At 37.5% G+C, this 14,253-nt stretch overlaps 1 protein-coding gene across 1 annotated transcript in view; it reads right to left on the bottom strand.

The window, feature by feature from the left end:
* The window catches only part of thsd7ba (thrombospondin, type I, domain containing 7Ba), a 125,727-nt gene that overhangs the window by 60,604 nt on the left and 50,870 nt on the right, over window positions 1–14,253 (bottom strand). Inside the window, exons 7-8 of the mRNA XM_061053692.1 lie at window positions 13,500–13,658; window positions 2,704–2,904 (exon numbers count right to left, since the gene is read on the bottom strand). Of these exons, the coding sequence (XP_060909675.1) occupies window positions 2,704–2,904; window positions 13,500–13,658 (360 nt within the window). The remainder of the gene's footprint in view (window positions 1–2,703; window positions 2,905–13,499; window positions 13,659–14,253) is intronic.

Genomic DNA, 14,253 nt, shown 5'->3' with positions numbered 1-14,253 from the left:
TTCAATACAATTTATACAGACATTTCCTTGTATAAATTGCAAATTGCCTGGTGCATGCATCCAATTTAAGAAAAAAACACAATTCATCAACATTCCCACGTAGGTGAGAGCGGACTGGGCTGTCAGCTCAGGTTATATTAAACCCAAATGGAAAAGGTTGGTTTTTTTTGGGGGGGTTGGATGGACGTGGATGGACACATTCATGCATGAGTACATTTCTTTGTCAGGCATTAGTCTGCAATTAATAGATATCATTAATTGTTTTGGGTTAGAAGTAGGTGAGAGTTTGACTTGAACCTTATCCTGAATTTAAAAGAAAATTGATCCAGTCTTATTTATAGCAGGTAACTTGAATTTGGTCTTTCCAGAGAAGAGGCTTGTCATCTTACTTTTTTCAACAATTTAGTAATGCACTGAAAAATTGTCTTGCATCTCTACAGGTACCTGTGTTATAGCTCTGAGCTAAAAAGATAATCAGAAACACTACCAATTAGCTTCTGCTTCCTGAAGGTTAGACTAAATGTAAATAATTTAGAGCATATTTTATCTAGAAAAACAGGGCCGAAAACAGAGTTGCATGGCTCAAACCAGCCTACTTAGTAGTAGTGACTGGAGATGTATAATATTAGCCTTACTAGTCAAAAAGAGTGCAGTTTTCTCTACAACCTCGTTATTAATAGTGTGATTAAGAGCTTAATCAAAAAATGTCCGATTCGATGCACATAAGTTCACAAATGAAGCTTAGCATATGTTCATGCAGGACACAGAAGTAATCAGCTGATTAAATCATTTCTTCTTATCACACACTCACACACACCAAGGGTAAATTATAAATGGACTTGAGCTTGAACAGCGCTTTAGTATTCTGACTACTCAAGGTCATTGTCACATCAAGGCTGTCCATTTAAACACAACTTCCGTCTCATCGCTACAGAAATGCTGCACTCACTCTGTTAGTAGCAAAGCTTTGCCTCCAACACCCCAGTCACCACCTTTCTGCCTTTGGTTCACCCTTGCAGAGGTTTAGCACTGGGCTCCTTGGAAAGCTGTGGCATGTTGTTCAGCTAACCCAGGTAGGGGGGTTTAGATTGGGTTTTTTAAATCAAGTGTAAGTTTTTAATTTATTTAATTTATACTTTATTGATCCCGCGAGGGGAAATTCGTTTTTACACTCTGTCTAGTTTTACTGCTTTTACAGTTTTTACAAGTCTTTCCTCCTTACAAACTTTTTTTTCAATCAAGTCAGTTTCATTTATAAAGCGTTAAATCGTTGAGCACTTTCCATTTTTAGAAAAGGTCTAGACTATACTTTTATAATATTAATATAGACTGAATCCTACATGCCCACTCTGTAGTTGTAGGCATTGTTGGCTGTCGGCTTGTTCTTGGTAGTGGCTCTCCCTTATTCTCACTGTCAGCAGCAAACCGGTTGGACGGAGGGATCAACCAATGTCAAGGAATAGACGGCTTTACGGAACCTATGTTAAGCTTGTGTTTCCAGTCGGACAAGGACCTCCCGGGGTCTGAGGGACCCATCCCTAGAGATTGCAGCCTGTATGATCTATTTAATGTCATTGTACAACCGGCCGGGCCCACCGGGAATTTTTGCTGGATACTGTCCTGTGAAATTGCGACTCATCATGTAAAATATATTTAGTCCATACACTTCAATACTGCTGTCACGGTGAACTGACTAGACAGCACAGGGATCTAGTATGAAAAATAAGGCTCTTGCAGGACTTTGTACAGCTTAACTACGTGGCCTTGACATTGATGTGAATGTTTGTAATAATAACCTAAATGGTATAGTATGGTAAGTCCAATAAGCTAATTAAGAAAGAAAGAGTGAATAACTTGTCAACATTCAGTAAAAATAAATGTATGTATGATAGTCTTTCCTGAATCCCACCAAAGCTTATCCTACCTTGTCCTGTCAAAATGCATTAGATTATCCTGTTGCCTAACACATTTGGACCCTCCTCTGCCTTTGTGATGAACACACACATGATCCATACTGACATATTAATAAAACACCGGCTATAAACTGTGCAATTAGGTTCATAATCTATGGAGATGAGCAATGGGTGCCTGGTAGGAAGCTGCGATTCTGACTTTTAATAAGGCAAGTGTTTTTCTGTGCTCATAAACTCACTGATGGACGCTCATGAATAACGCATGCTTCGTTAACACTAATGTTGCTATTACCCAACATGATGATATGGCTGCACACAATGGATCACATTGTACTTGATGGTTCATGCTTTTGAAAACAATAACTGTCTGGACCACCGCACAAATGGCCCTATTGTGGCCTTGATGAATTCCACCATTACTTGAAGACCTAGTTGAATTACATTTCTAGATAAGTGTTGCAGTCAATGGTAAGAGCCCTTTTAATGTTAAAAGGTAAAGCTGAGCCCATACTAAACAAAGAAAAATGATCAATATTCAAATCAGCATTTTATCAGTATTATAAAGATACATTAATCTATTATATTTGATCACTGGTACAGGGGCAGATCATCTTTTTTAGACAGAAAATGTTAAAAGAATAGTTTGAGATTTTTACGAGATACTATTTTGAATATCATTAGGGCCTATAATCTCTAAGGTGGTATATCAATTATCTCAACAAATGCACTTATTTAGGAATAAGGACATTAATGCAAATCACATATTTGGGATGCAAATGTAGATCACTACCTTCAGCACTGACACAAGACACATTTAGGGCTACAGTTCCAGGACCACAGTAGCTTTTATTGGGAATGCATCTTGCTTCTTCTTGGACCTTCCACAGGGAACAGGCAGGATTGTCACAAGGGATGAACTCAATCAGATGAGGGCAGGTCTCTGGAGGACTGCTGGACTCCCACAAAACCTCTCTCCTCCTCTTTTTGAAACCTGACAAGAAAAGGTGGAAAGGGAAGAAACAAAAAAATATTTCAGAGAAGCATTTTATATTCCTGTACAATAAAAGCAAACGTCCAACACAAAGAATGCAAAACCAGTACCAGCCAATCAAAAATATAGAGTAATAATGAGTGAGCTGACGTACATGTAAGTGCCACTAAACTATCATAATACATTTGAAAAAAAAAATTAAATACATAATATAACAAAATAGATATGAAAGGGAAAGTATCTATTTGCTGTGTAAGTATTAGAAGCTAGTTGGAGGTGTGTGTAACTACATCTGACAAGTCTTAAGTTTCTTTTTTTTTTTTATCTTGTGTGAACTAAACACTGGATTTGAGAATCCAAAATCATTATATCACAATACTCGTAATAATTTAGTTTTCTGTGTAATATAGATTATGTTAATCAAAGCATTGAAGTTATCTGGAAATATTCAAATTTCATTTACGCAATGGGAGAAAAACCCCAAGAGATTTTTGTGTCCATTGGCACATGTTGAAAAGATATTCTGTAAATTCAACCCAAGAAAATTATAATAACATGGTATGAACAATAATGTCTGAAAATGCATTTAATGTTTCATAAATGTTGAAAATGTTTGAAATAAACATTATTTTTTTAGACAAATAATAATTGCCTAATGGGTTCAACAAAATATGAATTACCTAATGGCTTAAAATGAAATACTTTTTACCTAATTATTTTAGAATCTGACTTATTTGGTGAATGGTGAATAGGCTTGTAAAGCACTTTCCTAGTCTTCCAATTATTCAAAGCTCTTCTTCACGGCTATCCATTCACACCCATTCTCACGCAGATGGCAGAGGTTACTATGGAAAGTGTCCATCAGTATTAACTTATCCTATTGATAAACATTTACACGCTGCCGCTGAAGCAACTTGGGGTTAAGTATATTGCCCAATGACACATCAGACTGTAGCTGCAGGAATTGGGGATCACCTCCCGACCTTCTGGTTGAGAGACAACTGACTCTACCACTGATCAACAGCCTCCCTATCACTACATTTTTTGATCTTTAATCTCAATTTACCTTTGAGCTTTTGCAAATTTCTGATGACACAGAAAACTGACAGGATGCTAAACACATCAACACACTGTGGACCCCCCTTTCCCTTTGTTATTTCTAGTAGAGACAGTACTGTAGTAAATGATATCCAGTAAGCCCCTGACTTCAAATATTCATCTACAAATCAGCAAAAGTTATAGGCCAACAGAGAGCTATGGTACGGTAATTTAAATGTGCAATTCTCTGGTGGTAGAAGTTGGTTGGCATATGCATCTCGGCTGGTTGACTCTTCTACCTGTACACTGAATCCGGCAGGTCTCACAGTATATTCTGACATTTTGAAACACAAAGGCTAAGTGCACATTCAATAGGAGCAAGACATTTTCTTTTCATCTCAATTGCCTCAGGCAAATGACTGATATCATAACAATGCCCACTGCTCAATAATTGTAGCAGGCAACAAAGCTCATTTCAAGTTATTTTCTCTTAATTTCATACCCTGTCTGCTCTTGGTTCCGGGTATTTCTGCATACCATTAAATGACTATATGCCCAAAGAGTGTACTGTGCAAAACAGCATGTGCTGTGTTTCCCACTCTGAAATACACTAATGACACTGTCTGTCGGAGCAGGCTTATCTCATAGAGATCCAGCTCTGAATAGTGCAGGCACTGACCTGAACAATCCACACTTCAGTTACTCCAAAGAGGCTTTCATGCACATTTACTCACATTAGGGAGGAGGTCATGCTGTCCTTTCAGGACAGGTCTAAGACATGAATAGCACCACCTGTTCTGCTTGCTGACTTAAGCACACACACTTGATTACACACACCGTAGCATCTCTAAAGAAGTCAGATATGACTGGCCTTCATCAGGCTCTAACCATTTTTGAAACCGAAACAAGATTATGTTTCATGTATCTCCTCATCACCAAAGAGGTAAGTGACAAAATTTTGGAAAGCTGTCAAAGCTCAGTTAAATTCATACAAAAAAAATTCTGGTCAGTATTGGTTACCATTATTTTTTTCATTAGAGACCAAATTTGTTGATCTGATTTATCTAAATGTATCTAACCAACAACAATGTACTAGGATTTGAGGATATATTGAGAAGCACTTAACCACTGATCATGTGATATTATCACACCAGCTAATATGTAACATTCAATGACTAGAGTTGGACAAATTGTTAAATGTATTTTGGTTACCATTACTATATTGAAATATCACAAAATATTTTCCTTCAATCACTCCAATTTGCAGATATAGTTTAACCAGTAGTATCTGCACTATTTTCGTAACTCACTGTTGACTCTTTCCTCTCTTTCTTTTTTTCCACCATCATTTGCTACTGGCTCTATGTTTTCTCTCTCTTCATCATCGGGGCAGCTGTGGCTCAGTTGGTATAGAGTTGTCGTCTCTCAGCTGGAAGGTCGAGGGTTTGATCCCCAGCTCCTGCAGCAACATGTCATGTCAAGACATTTAACCCTGAATTCCGGGCCGCTGCTTCATTGGCGGCATATGAATGGGATTAGTTACTTCTGATGGTCACTTTACATAGCAACCTCTGCCATCAGTGTGTGAATGTGTAGGTGTGACAAGCAGTGTAAAAGTGCTTTGAGTAGTCAGAAGACTAGAAAAGTGCAATATAAGCTCAAGTCCATTTACCATCATCTGCAGCTGTCTGTCTGCTTAGGTATGGCTAATTAAACAACAGAAACTATAATCATGATGAAGAGAAATGTGCATTATCTCATTAATTTAACTTTCTGGAGAAGTTATTTCATGGTCAGACTTCTTACTCTTACTTCTCTTTTCTGCTAAGACATGAACGCCTTGACACTCTGCTCTAACTCGTGTTGTAGAGTACACATTGGAAGATTTTTTAAGCAACTGAGAGAGAGCAAGTAAGATAAAGAGGCACAGTGACACTTAATTAAGCAGAGCAGAGGAAAAAGTTAACCTGCAAGTTTACAATCTGGCAGTTTGTTTATATTTCATATTACATCGAGGCAACTTTTGGTAAATGACTCATGCACTGTTTTTATGAAGTACTTTTACACTACATGTCACATTCACCTATTCATCCACTGATGACAAAGATTGCGATTCAAAGTGTTCATCAGTACTAATTCACTCTTCTAATTCTATACACTTTCAAACCTCAAATGCCATGAAGAAATTTGGGGTTCAGTGTCGGTTTCTCTGGAGCTCAAGGGATCGAACCGCCAACCGATGGAGAGACTATCAACTCTTCTACCAAGCCATAGATGGCCATTTACGTATTGTGATTAATGTCCAAAAAAGTGTAGAGGTCCAGCCTTGCAGAAATAAATTGCAGCTGGTGCCTTGAGAAGAGAGACCTTCATAACATGTTTGAGTGTGATGAATGACTTATCAGCTGATTCAAACTGACAATGCACGTACAGAATGGCTGCCATTATAAGTCCCTGGACACACCGCTCTTTTTTGCCTTTTGGGGCCATCTATTGCAACTTCTACTTGTCTCCACCTCACTGCTCTCGTCCTGATACACCAACCCAATGTCCTTCTATTGAGAGATGGAGGCATGTTAGTATACTGTATACTTGCGGGCACACGTCTGTTTAGAATGATTCTGATTCACTAGCATACACAAGGTGGTGAGAACAAAATTGACTGGTACGCACGGGTCAAGAATCCGACGGTGATTTTGCGTATGCACTTATTTTAAGAACATTTCTACGCATAGTGAATGAGGCCCAATGTGTTTAGAATGCACAAAACCAAGTTTAAGTATCCTAAATAATAACAATAATAATAATAATACTGTTTGGGTTCTAAACAAGTTTATGCAGTACATTTAACAAAAATATGTTTTTGATTTACATTAACTTAACACAATATATTGAAGAGAAAATCACAACAATCTGTTTTTCTTTTCAACATTTTATTAAGACTTAAAGGGATACTTCACCCGTTGAAACATGAATCTGTATTGACACTGGGTCATATATGTAGTAGAAATGTGAAATAAATTTTGAAGTTGGTGCCTTCTTGGCCGAGAAAAGGCAGAAAGTGTCTTTTTGGCTCATGTGGATGAAAGACACCAAATCCCAGAATGCACAGCACCTCAGGCCACTCCCACTAAGGTCCTCGATTTCAGAATCAGAAATACTTTATTAATCCCAGAGGGAAATTCGATCGTTACAGTTTCTCCAAAATATACAATTTAGCAGTAGAAATATAGTAATAAAAACATTTACAGACATATTTACTTCAACACATAAGGCCATTTCCTCAACAGATTCAGAGATTTCTTCCGGAATTGATCTTGGAAATTCCTGGCAGAAAACAGACTCTATGTCTGTGTGCAAACAAAGGTCTGCATTATTATAAAACCTTTCTATTTAAATAATGATTTCACTATTTAAATACGTCTTTATTGGTTTACTTTATATTCTGTATATTACTGTCTTTCATGTATGTACTGTATGTTATTTAGTTATTTAATCTGTCTTTTACGTGATTTACATTATGATATTGTTTTTTTTTTTTTTACCTGACTGTATATATGCATTATTCTTCTTGAATAGAGCTAAACAAAAAAAACAAAAAAATGGGTGGATACGGCCGGTTCGGGTAACTTAAATGATGCCACTTCCATACTGAATGAATCAGACGAAGTAGGAACAAATATCTGCCTACTGTGCGCGCCTACTGAACAGTAGGTACTAAACAGTATACAGCACGGATAGTAGGTACTGTCTACTGACAGGTTGTAAAGGCACTTTGCAATTCGAATGCACCCATTGTGTAATTATGACCACTATGACATTAGCATCTGTGGGATCATTTGTAAGACTTACTTTAAAAGTAGATTGCCTACAATCACATGCTCACTTGTGCAGCAGCTTCTCCACATGCTGAGTAATAGCAGCATGTGAAGAACCTTAATTAGTGATACAATGCACCTGTGGAGGTAACCACATGTAGAGACGCTCGACATGAACGTCTCACTTTGTATTGAAAAAGGTCAGAGATGGATTGAAATGTCTGCACAAATCATTTCTGTCTGTTCTGCCCAATTATGAGTCTAAAAGATTATTCTTCATTTAGTGTTTGGAGAACATTTTTCCATTTTCTCCACAGCTTGAGAAACTCTTCATCCTGTCAAAAGTCCTCCTAACTCCTAACAGTTTCACACCTTAAAAGATCTCTTACGGGCTGAGACACTTTGTGAATATGTCATGATTCTAAGAATCTTCTAAGGATTTTGTCAATTGGAGCAACTCTTAGTAGGCTTTGTGAATACGGCCCCAGGTTTGTCTTCAGGACTGCCAATAGTTTCCTTAGTAAAGTTAACGCACATCATTGTCTACACACTCTCCAACTCAGCGTCTTTGAATTCCTTATCTGTAAGGATAAACAAAGAGAACAACAAGAAGTGTCTGAATATCATTCACAATTTGATATTCATAATATTCAAAGCACACATTTGCAGGATAACTCAAGTATATTTTTGTACAATACAAACACTTTCTTAAACAACACTTAACATCTCAGTGTCATGTCCAGCTCAGCATCCGAAGTTATGTTTTCATGTTTTTATGTTTTGTTTTTGTGTTGCTTACCTCTCCTCTCGTTTCAGATCCTCCACATGCCCTCATGTGTTTCCCGTCTGTGTGATTGTCGGCCAGGCCCTGATTGTTTCCAGCTGCTTCTCATTGTCTCTCCCTCACCTTAGTATTTAGTCACTGGCTGCGTTTACATGGACACAAATAATCGGAATAAAAGGCTGATCAGAATAAAAATGCTTCATGTTAACATGTCAATCTGAACAGACTGATCTGATCAGGCTCATTCGGAAAGAAATTTCATTCGGATCGAGAGGGGTGGTTTATGCCGATCGTTGTTCGGATCAGGATCCATGTACACGCTCGATCTGATTGTGTCTGCCTGGCTGGGATAAAATGATCGTTACTGCGCATGTCTGCCCCACATGAAGTGACGCCTCCATATACCTCTCCATCAGAGCGCATAACTTCATGAATGATTGCCGTGAACTCCATGAGGACGACCCTCTCCGACCAGTCTCGTTTGGATTATATTTGTGTTTTAAGTAGCCTATAAATGTATTTCATTAATCTCTTTCATAGATACGACCCCATTTTATAGAAATGTTACATCACGGTAAAAATGAGTCCACTTTGCAGCGGTATTTAGCGACTTTCCCAGCAAGCTACAATAACATCTTTGATATCAACAGATTCATTGTAAACTGTAAATTCATGTGATATCAATGTTGTCGCGCTAACTGAGTCCGCTACTTCTGCCTAAAAAACAAAATCTTTAACTTCAGGTGAGACAAATTATAATGTTAGAAAAGTGAAGAACTATTACAGTCTCATTTTAAAGTCATGGTATTTATTGTATGTTTACAGTTTATCATTAATGTCTGTATACTTTTTCATTCAATCATCTAACCAATAAGATCACTTTTAGACAGTAAAAGCCTTCAGAACATTAATTATAGCAAGTAAAACAATTCTGCTAGAAATGGTTCAAATGTCTGAAAGGTGCATAATACAAAGTTTAGATTATTTTTAAACTATGAGGAAATATTACAGTGATTATTTATCTCCCATTTTCAGGGTATAAAACAAAGCATAGTTGTTATGGGTCATTTGTGTGATGGAGGTGTGGTTATAGCAATTCTCCGAGGGTTGGGCTGTGGTAGGGGCCCAATGTGAGATCTTTTCATGGGGCCCGGAGGTCCCGGCGGGGCCCCTTGTGACAGTGTAGATTGTTTACAAACACAGGCTGAAATGTCAGCTTCTTCTTCTGATGTTTCCGGCAGGTAACAAAGGTGAGACCAGCCTGCGCATGTCAGAATGGTTTTATTCTGATTTAATGTCGATGCATGAACAAGCACGGCATAATCCGATCATTTTATTTAGAGTCCATGTAAACAGTGAAATCGGAATCCCCAATCGGAATGATTTCAATCAGATTGAAGAAATTGTGCACAATGTAAACACAGCCAGTGTTTCTCCTTCCTTCTGTGTCAGTTCGTTTTTGTCCTTCGTGTCAAGCTTACCAGCATTTATTCCTAGCATTGGACTTCTATGGTATTGATCTTTTCAGGTTTTTGGATTTGTTCTCCTGTTCTGATTTTAACTCACTCGCAAGTAAAACACTTTGTACTTCATCCTAAGATTGTGTGTTGTTGTGCATGTAAGTCCTGTCTTCAATGGTTTTTGGTCGTTACACTCAGTAGTATCTAAAAGCAAGAGTGAGAAATGTTTACAATTAGTTTTGTGAACAACTTTGTTGGCTTTTCTTTTTACAGCTAACTGTTACACTTTTGCAGATTTTATCTTTCACATGGGCAAAGCTAGATGGCGTTGCCTTAAAAAACAATTAACTGGACAATAGAATAATAAGACTAAAGGGAATGGGGGCGCTGGTGGTGCAGTGGTTGATGCGTGCACCCCATGTATGGAGGCCTTGGTCCTCCAGGCGGGTGGCCCAGGATTGAATCCCACTTGTAGCTCCTTTCCCACATGTCCTCACTAAGATAAAAGTTTCTGTCCATTCCTTGCGCAGAGCCGCTCTGAGAATGTTTCTAAATAACTCCTTGCTAGGAATTTTTAAGCTAAGTTAGAAGCTTTCTGAGAGGATTCTCAGAATGTTTGTGAACACGGGCCCTGGCCAGTGGCCTACAGATGCATTCACTAAGCTGCCACAGGAGCTGCTAAACCTCGACTTTGCTCCGACTTTAGACCAGGCCCATAGCAGCCTCCGACCTCCACCAAGCGAAGGTGAGCCCCAGGAGAGTTTAGTGGTAAAATTAAGCTAATAAAAGAAAGCTAACAGCTATTCTTTAAATCAAAACAGACATTTTATGAACATGGAGAAAAAGCTGGAAAACTTTTAGCTCATCAGATCAGACAGTCCACAGCCTCAAATACTATTTCTGAAATATGCACAGTGACGGGTGAAATCCACCAACCCGGACAACATTAATAATCAGTTTAAACAATTTTACATTAACCTTTATAGTTCACAACCGACTAGTGATCTGTCTCAAATGTTTAACATTTACAACTAAATTAGAACCAATACTTAAATCATTATATCAGGATATCTTCAACCAACGGAGACTATGATGCAGGCAATTATATCAGTGTTACTCAAAAAGGATAAAGACCCCACATCATGTAGCTCATACCGTTCAGTAAATAAGATGCCGAGAAGGCATTCAACAGTGATGAATGGCAATACCTATTCGCTGTTTTAGAAAGGTTTACTTTTGGTCCATCATTTCTATCATGTAATAGAATACTATATACAGTAATTACCCAATGGCTCCAGTACAGACAAATACTATGCTTTCTTACTACTTCCAGCTTCATAGGAGCTGTAGGCAAGGTTGTAGACTCTCCCCTTATCTTTTTGAGTTGGTGATTCAGCCACTGGCGATAGCTCTTAGAGCGGAGGACGACATTAGAGGTATCTTTCGGGGGGTAAGTCCCATAAGGTGTCACTTTATGCCGATGACCTTTTGCTATATATATCTAACCCAGCAGAATCTATACTAAAACTACTACATATTCTAGATAATTTTGGCCACCTGTAAGGTTTTAAGTTAAATTATTCAAAGAGCTATTTCCAATTAATGACACAAACAACGACTATTCCATTTTCCCAATTTCAAACTTGAAAAAAATGCATTTACATACTTGGGGATCAAAGTCACTCATTCGATTTATATAACTATAATTTTAAAACACTACTAGAAAGAACAACACAAGATTTTAAAAAGTGGTCAACACTGCCTATTTCTTTAGTAGGCCGAATCAACATAGTGAAGATGACAGTCTTACCCCGATTTCTCTATTCCAGTAGCAAATAATCCTTTCTTTCCTTCATCTGTGTTGGATACTGCATTTCAACATTGGCATAGAAGTTGACTTGTGTTTTTCTGTGAGCTGTCCCATGACCATGTCCCTCCCTAAACAGTTATTGGGGACGTATTTTTGATGTAGTTCCCCATATTTGCGAACAGACGATAACTCCTGATCTCCACATGGCCATTTTTGGCATAGCACCAGCAAATTGTACGCTTACAAATTTTCAAGCGAATGCTCTGGCATTTGCGTTGTTGCTTGCTCACAGACTTATCTTTTTTAACTGGAATTCAAATAAAGGCCCATCTTTTCTACAGTGGTTGAAGGAGGTGCTTTCGTTTCTGCCTTTAGAAATGCTCAGATATAAAACAGGCAAAAGACGCAGGGACTTTGTTGCGACCTGGAGTCCTTTTATAGACTTCATTGAAGGCTCTCCCTTACATTCAATGCTCTGCTCATCTGATAATATATATATATATTTTGTATCTATCTGTGTGATACATGTGTTTACAATTATATTGCATTTAAAAGTAAACTCGTAGAATAGCGGTATTACTTTTTTTTTTTCTATCTCTGAGCCTTGGGGGAGGGGAGTGTTTTTTTTCCATTGTTTATGTTTTGTACTATGGTTGTTTGTATGCCGTGTATGTCTGTTCAAAAATGTGAAAATCAAAAAAAAGTGTAAAGAAAAATGTGAAGCCAATAGGGATGTGCAAAAAACTGCATTTCTTGAGGCTGTCTCCCAAAGACCTAGAAGTCCCATACACATCCCGTATTAAGTTGTTCATTTTGACAGCAGAAATAAACATATACAGCCTGGTACAAGAAATTAATTTGGTCTGAATAATTCATACTAAACTGCATTATGTCTCTCAGACTATCAAATGGTGGAGCTTGCTAGCAAGCCAACAAGCAGCGTAAAAATAAAAGTAACCAAACTCTCATGCATTTTATATGTTCTCAAATAATATCAAAATTACTATGTATATTTTAGTAATAAACTATGTATATTGTTCAGACCAGAACAACATGTTTCATCTAGTTAAGTATGTTGCTAACTGCATAGTAATGGTCTGCAGTATACAAGTGCATCTCAATAAATTAGAATATCGTGGAAAAGTAAATTTATTTCAGTAATTCAATTTCTAATTTTCTGAGATACTGATTTTGGGGTTTTCATGAGCTGTAAACCATAATCATCAAGATTAAAACAAATAAAGGCTTGAAATATTTCACTTTGTGTGCAATTAATCCACAATATATATATGTATATGAGTTTCACTTTCAAATTGAAACACTGAATTAAATTAACTTTTCCACGAAATTCAAATTTATTGAGATGCACCTATACATTGTTTGAGTATGTTGTAGGTAGTATTTTAGTATGTGGTTTTGGACACAGCTTTAAACTTGTCTCACTGAATGTTGCTTATCAAAAGCTATTTCTTTTAAATTATTATAATAAATTAGTTTCACAATTAGAACGTATTAAGTTGATTCTAATGGATTAAAATACATAAATAATGAAAATATAGGCCTATGAACTAAATTTAAAAACTTAGTTATAAACATGCCATGATTGCATTATTTGATTCTTACTCAGTTAAGATCTTTCAAAAGCAAACACATTGAACTCGTAGCTACAATTTTCTCCATCATACCTTTCTTCCCCTGTGGTTCTTTGCAGTTCTCATGAACGCAGGGACCCCAAGGAGACCACTGAGAAAGCAGGCAGAGGTGCTGGCAAGGGATGGAACAATTCTGGACAGCTGAGGGGGGCTCCTCACCAGCGCACAGCCTTGCGTTCACAGGCCTGGAAACTGAACAAACAAAAGGCAATGATACACTGGGCTTTGGAACGCAGGCCAAGTTGGAGTTCACGTTGGGGAAGAATGGGCAGTCGCCAGCTGAGGGAATGTATAGGAACTAAACATGGAGATGTTAAGACAAGGCAAAACAAGACAAGACCCACTTCACTGCTAAGTATTGCTGTTTTTGCTTGACGATCATTGCAAGCTCAGTCACCTGCTGACTTTGGTGTCTCAAACAAAATGAGTGGCTATTTTTGACCTTTAACATACTAGTTGAGTCAATCTTAAACTCAATTTAGATGTGCCCTGCCAATCAATGAGTGGCAAATTTCCATTTTAATGAAACCAAAAAGAAATTCACCTAATGTCCATTTAGTAATCGGCTTGCTACCATAAGTAATTTACAAGGTTTTCGAAAGTAGTTTATGTCCATGAGACAAACTCTTAAACACATTAATAAAATGCTTTTTGAAGACTTTTTTATCCTTCCATTTTAATTTATTGTATTTTTCTATTTCTCTCCTTCAGAAGACATCACACAGAAGGATATTGTTTTCCACTTGACCAGAAGCTCATAAAATTGCAGGTATACAGCCATAAATGT

Source organism: Labrus mixtus, chromosome 13 (genome assembly GCF_963584025.1).
Source record: "Labrus mixtus chromosome 13, fLabMix1.1, whole genome shotgun sequence".
Lineage (NCBI taxonomy): Eukaryota > Metazoa > Chordata > Actinopteri > Labriformes > Labridae > Labrus > Labrus mixtus.
This window is presented reverse-complemented; position numbering and strand designations above follow the sequence as displayed.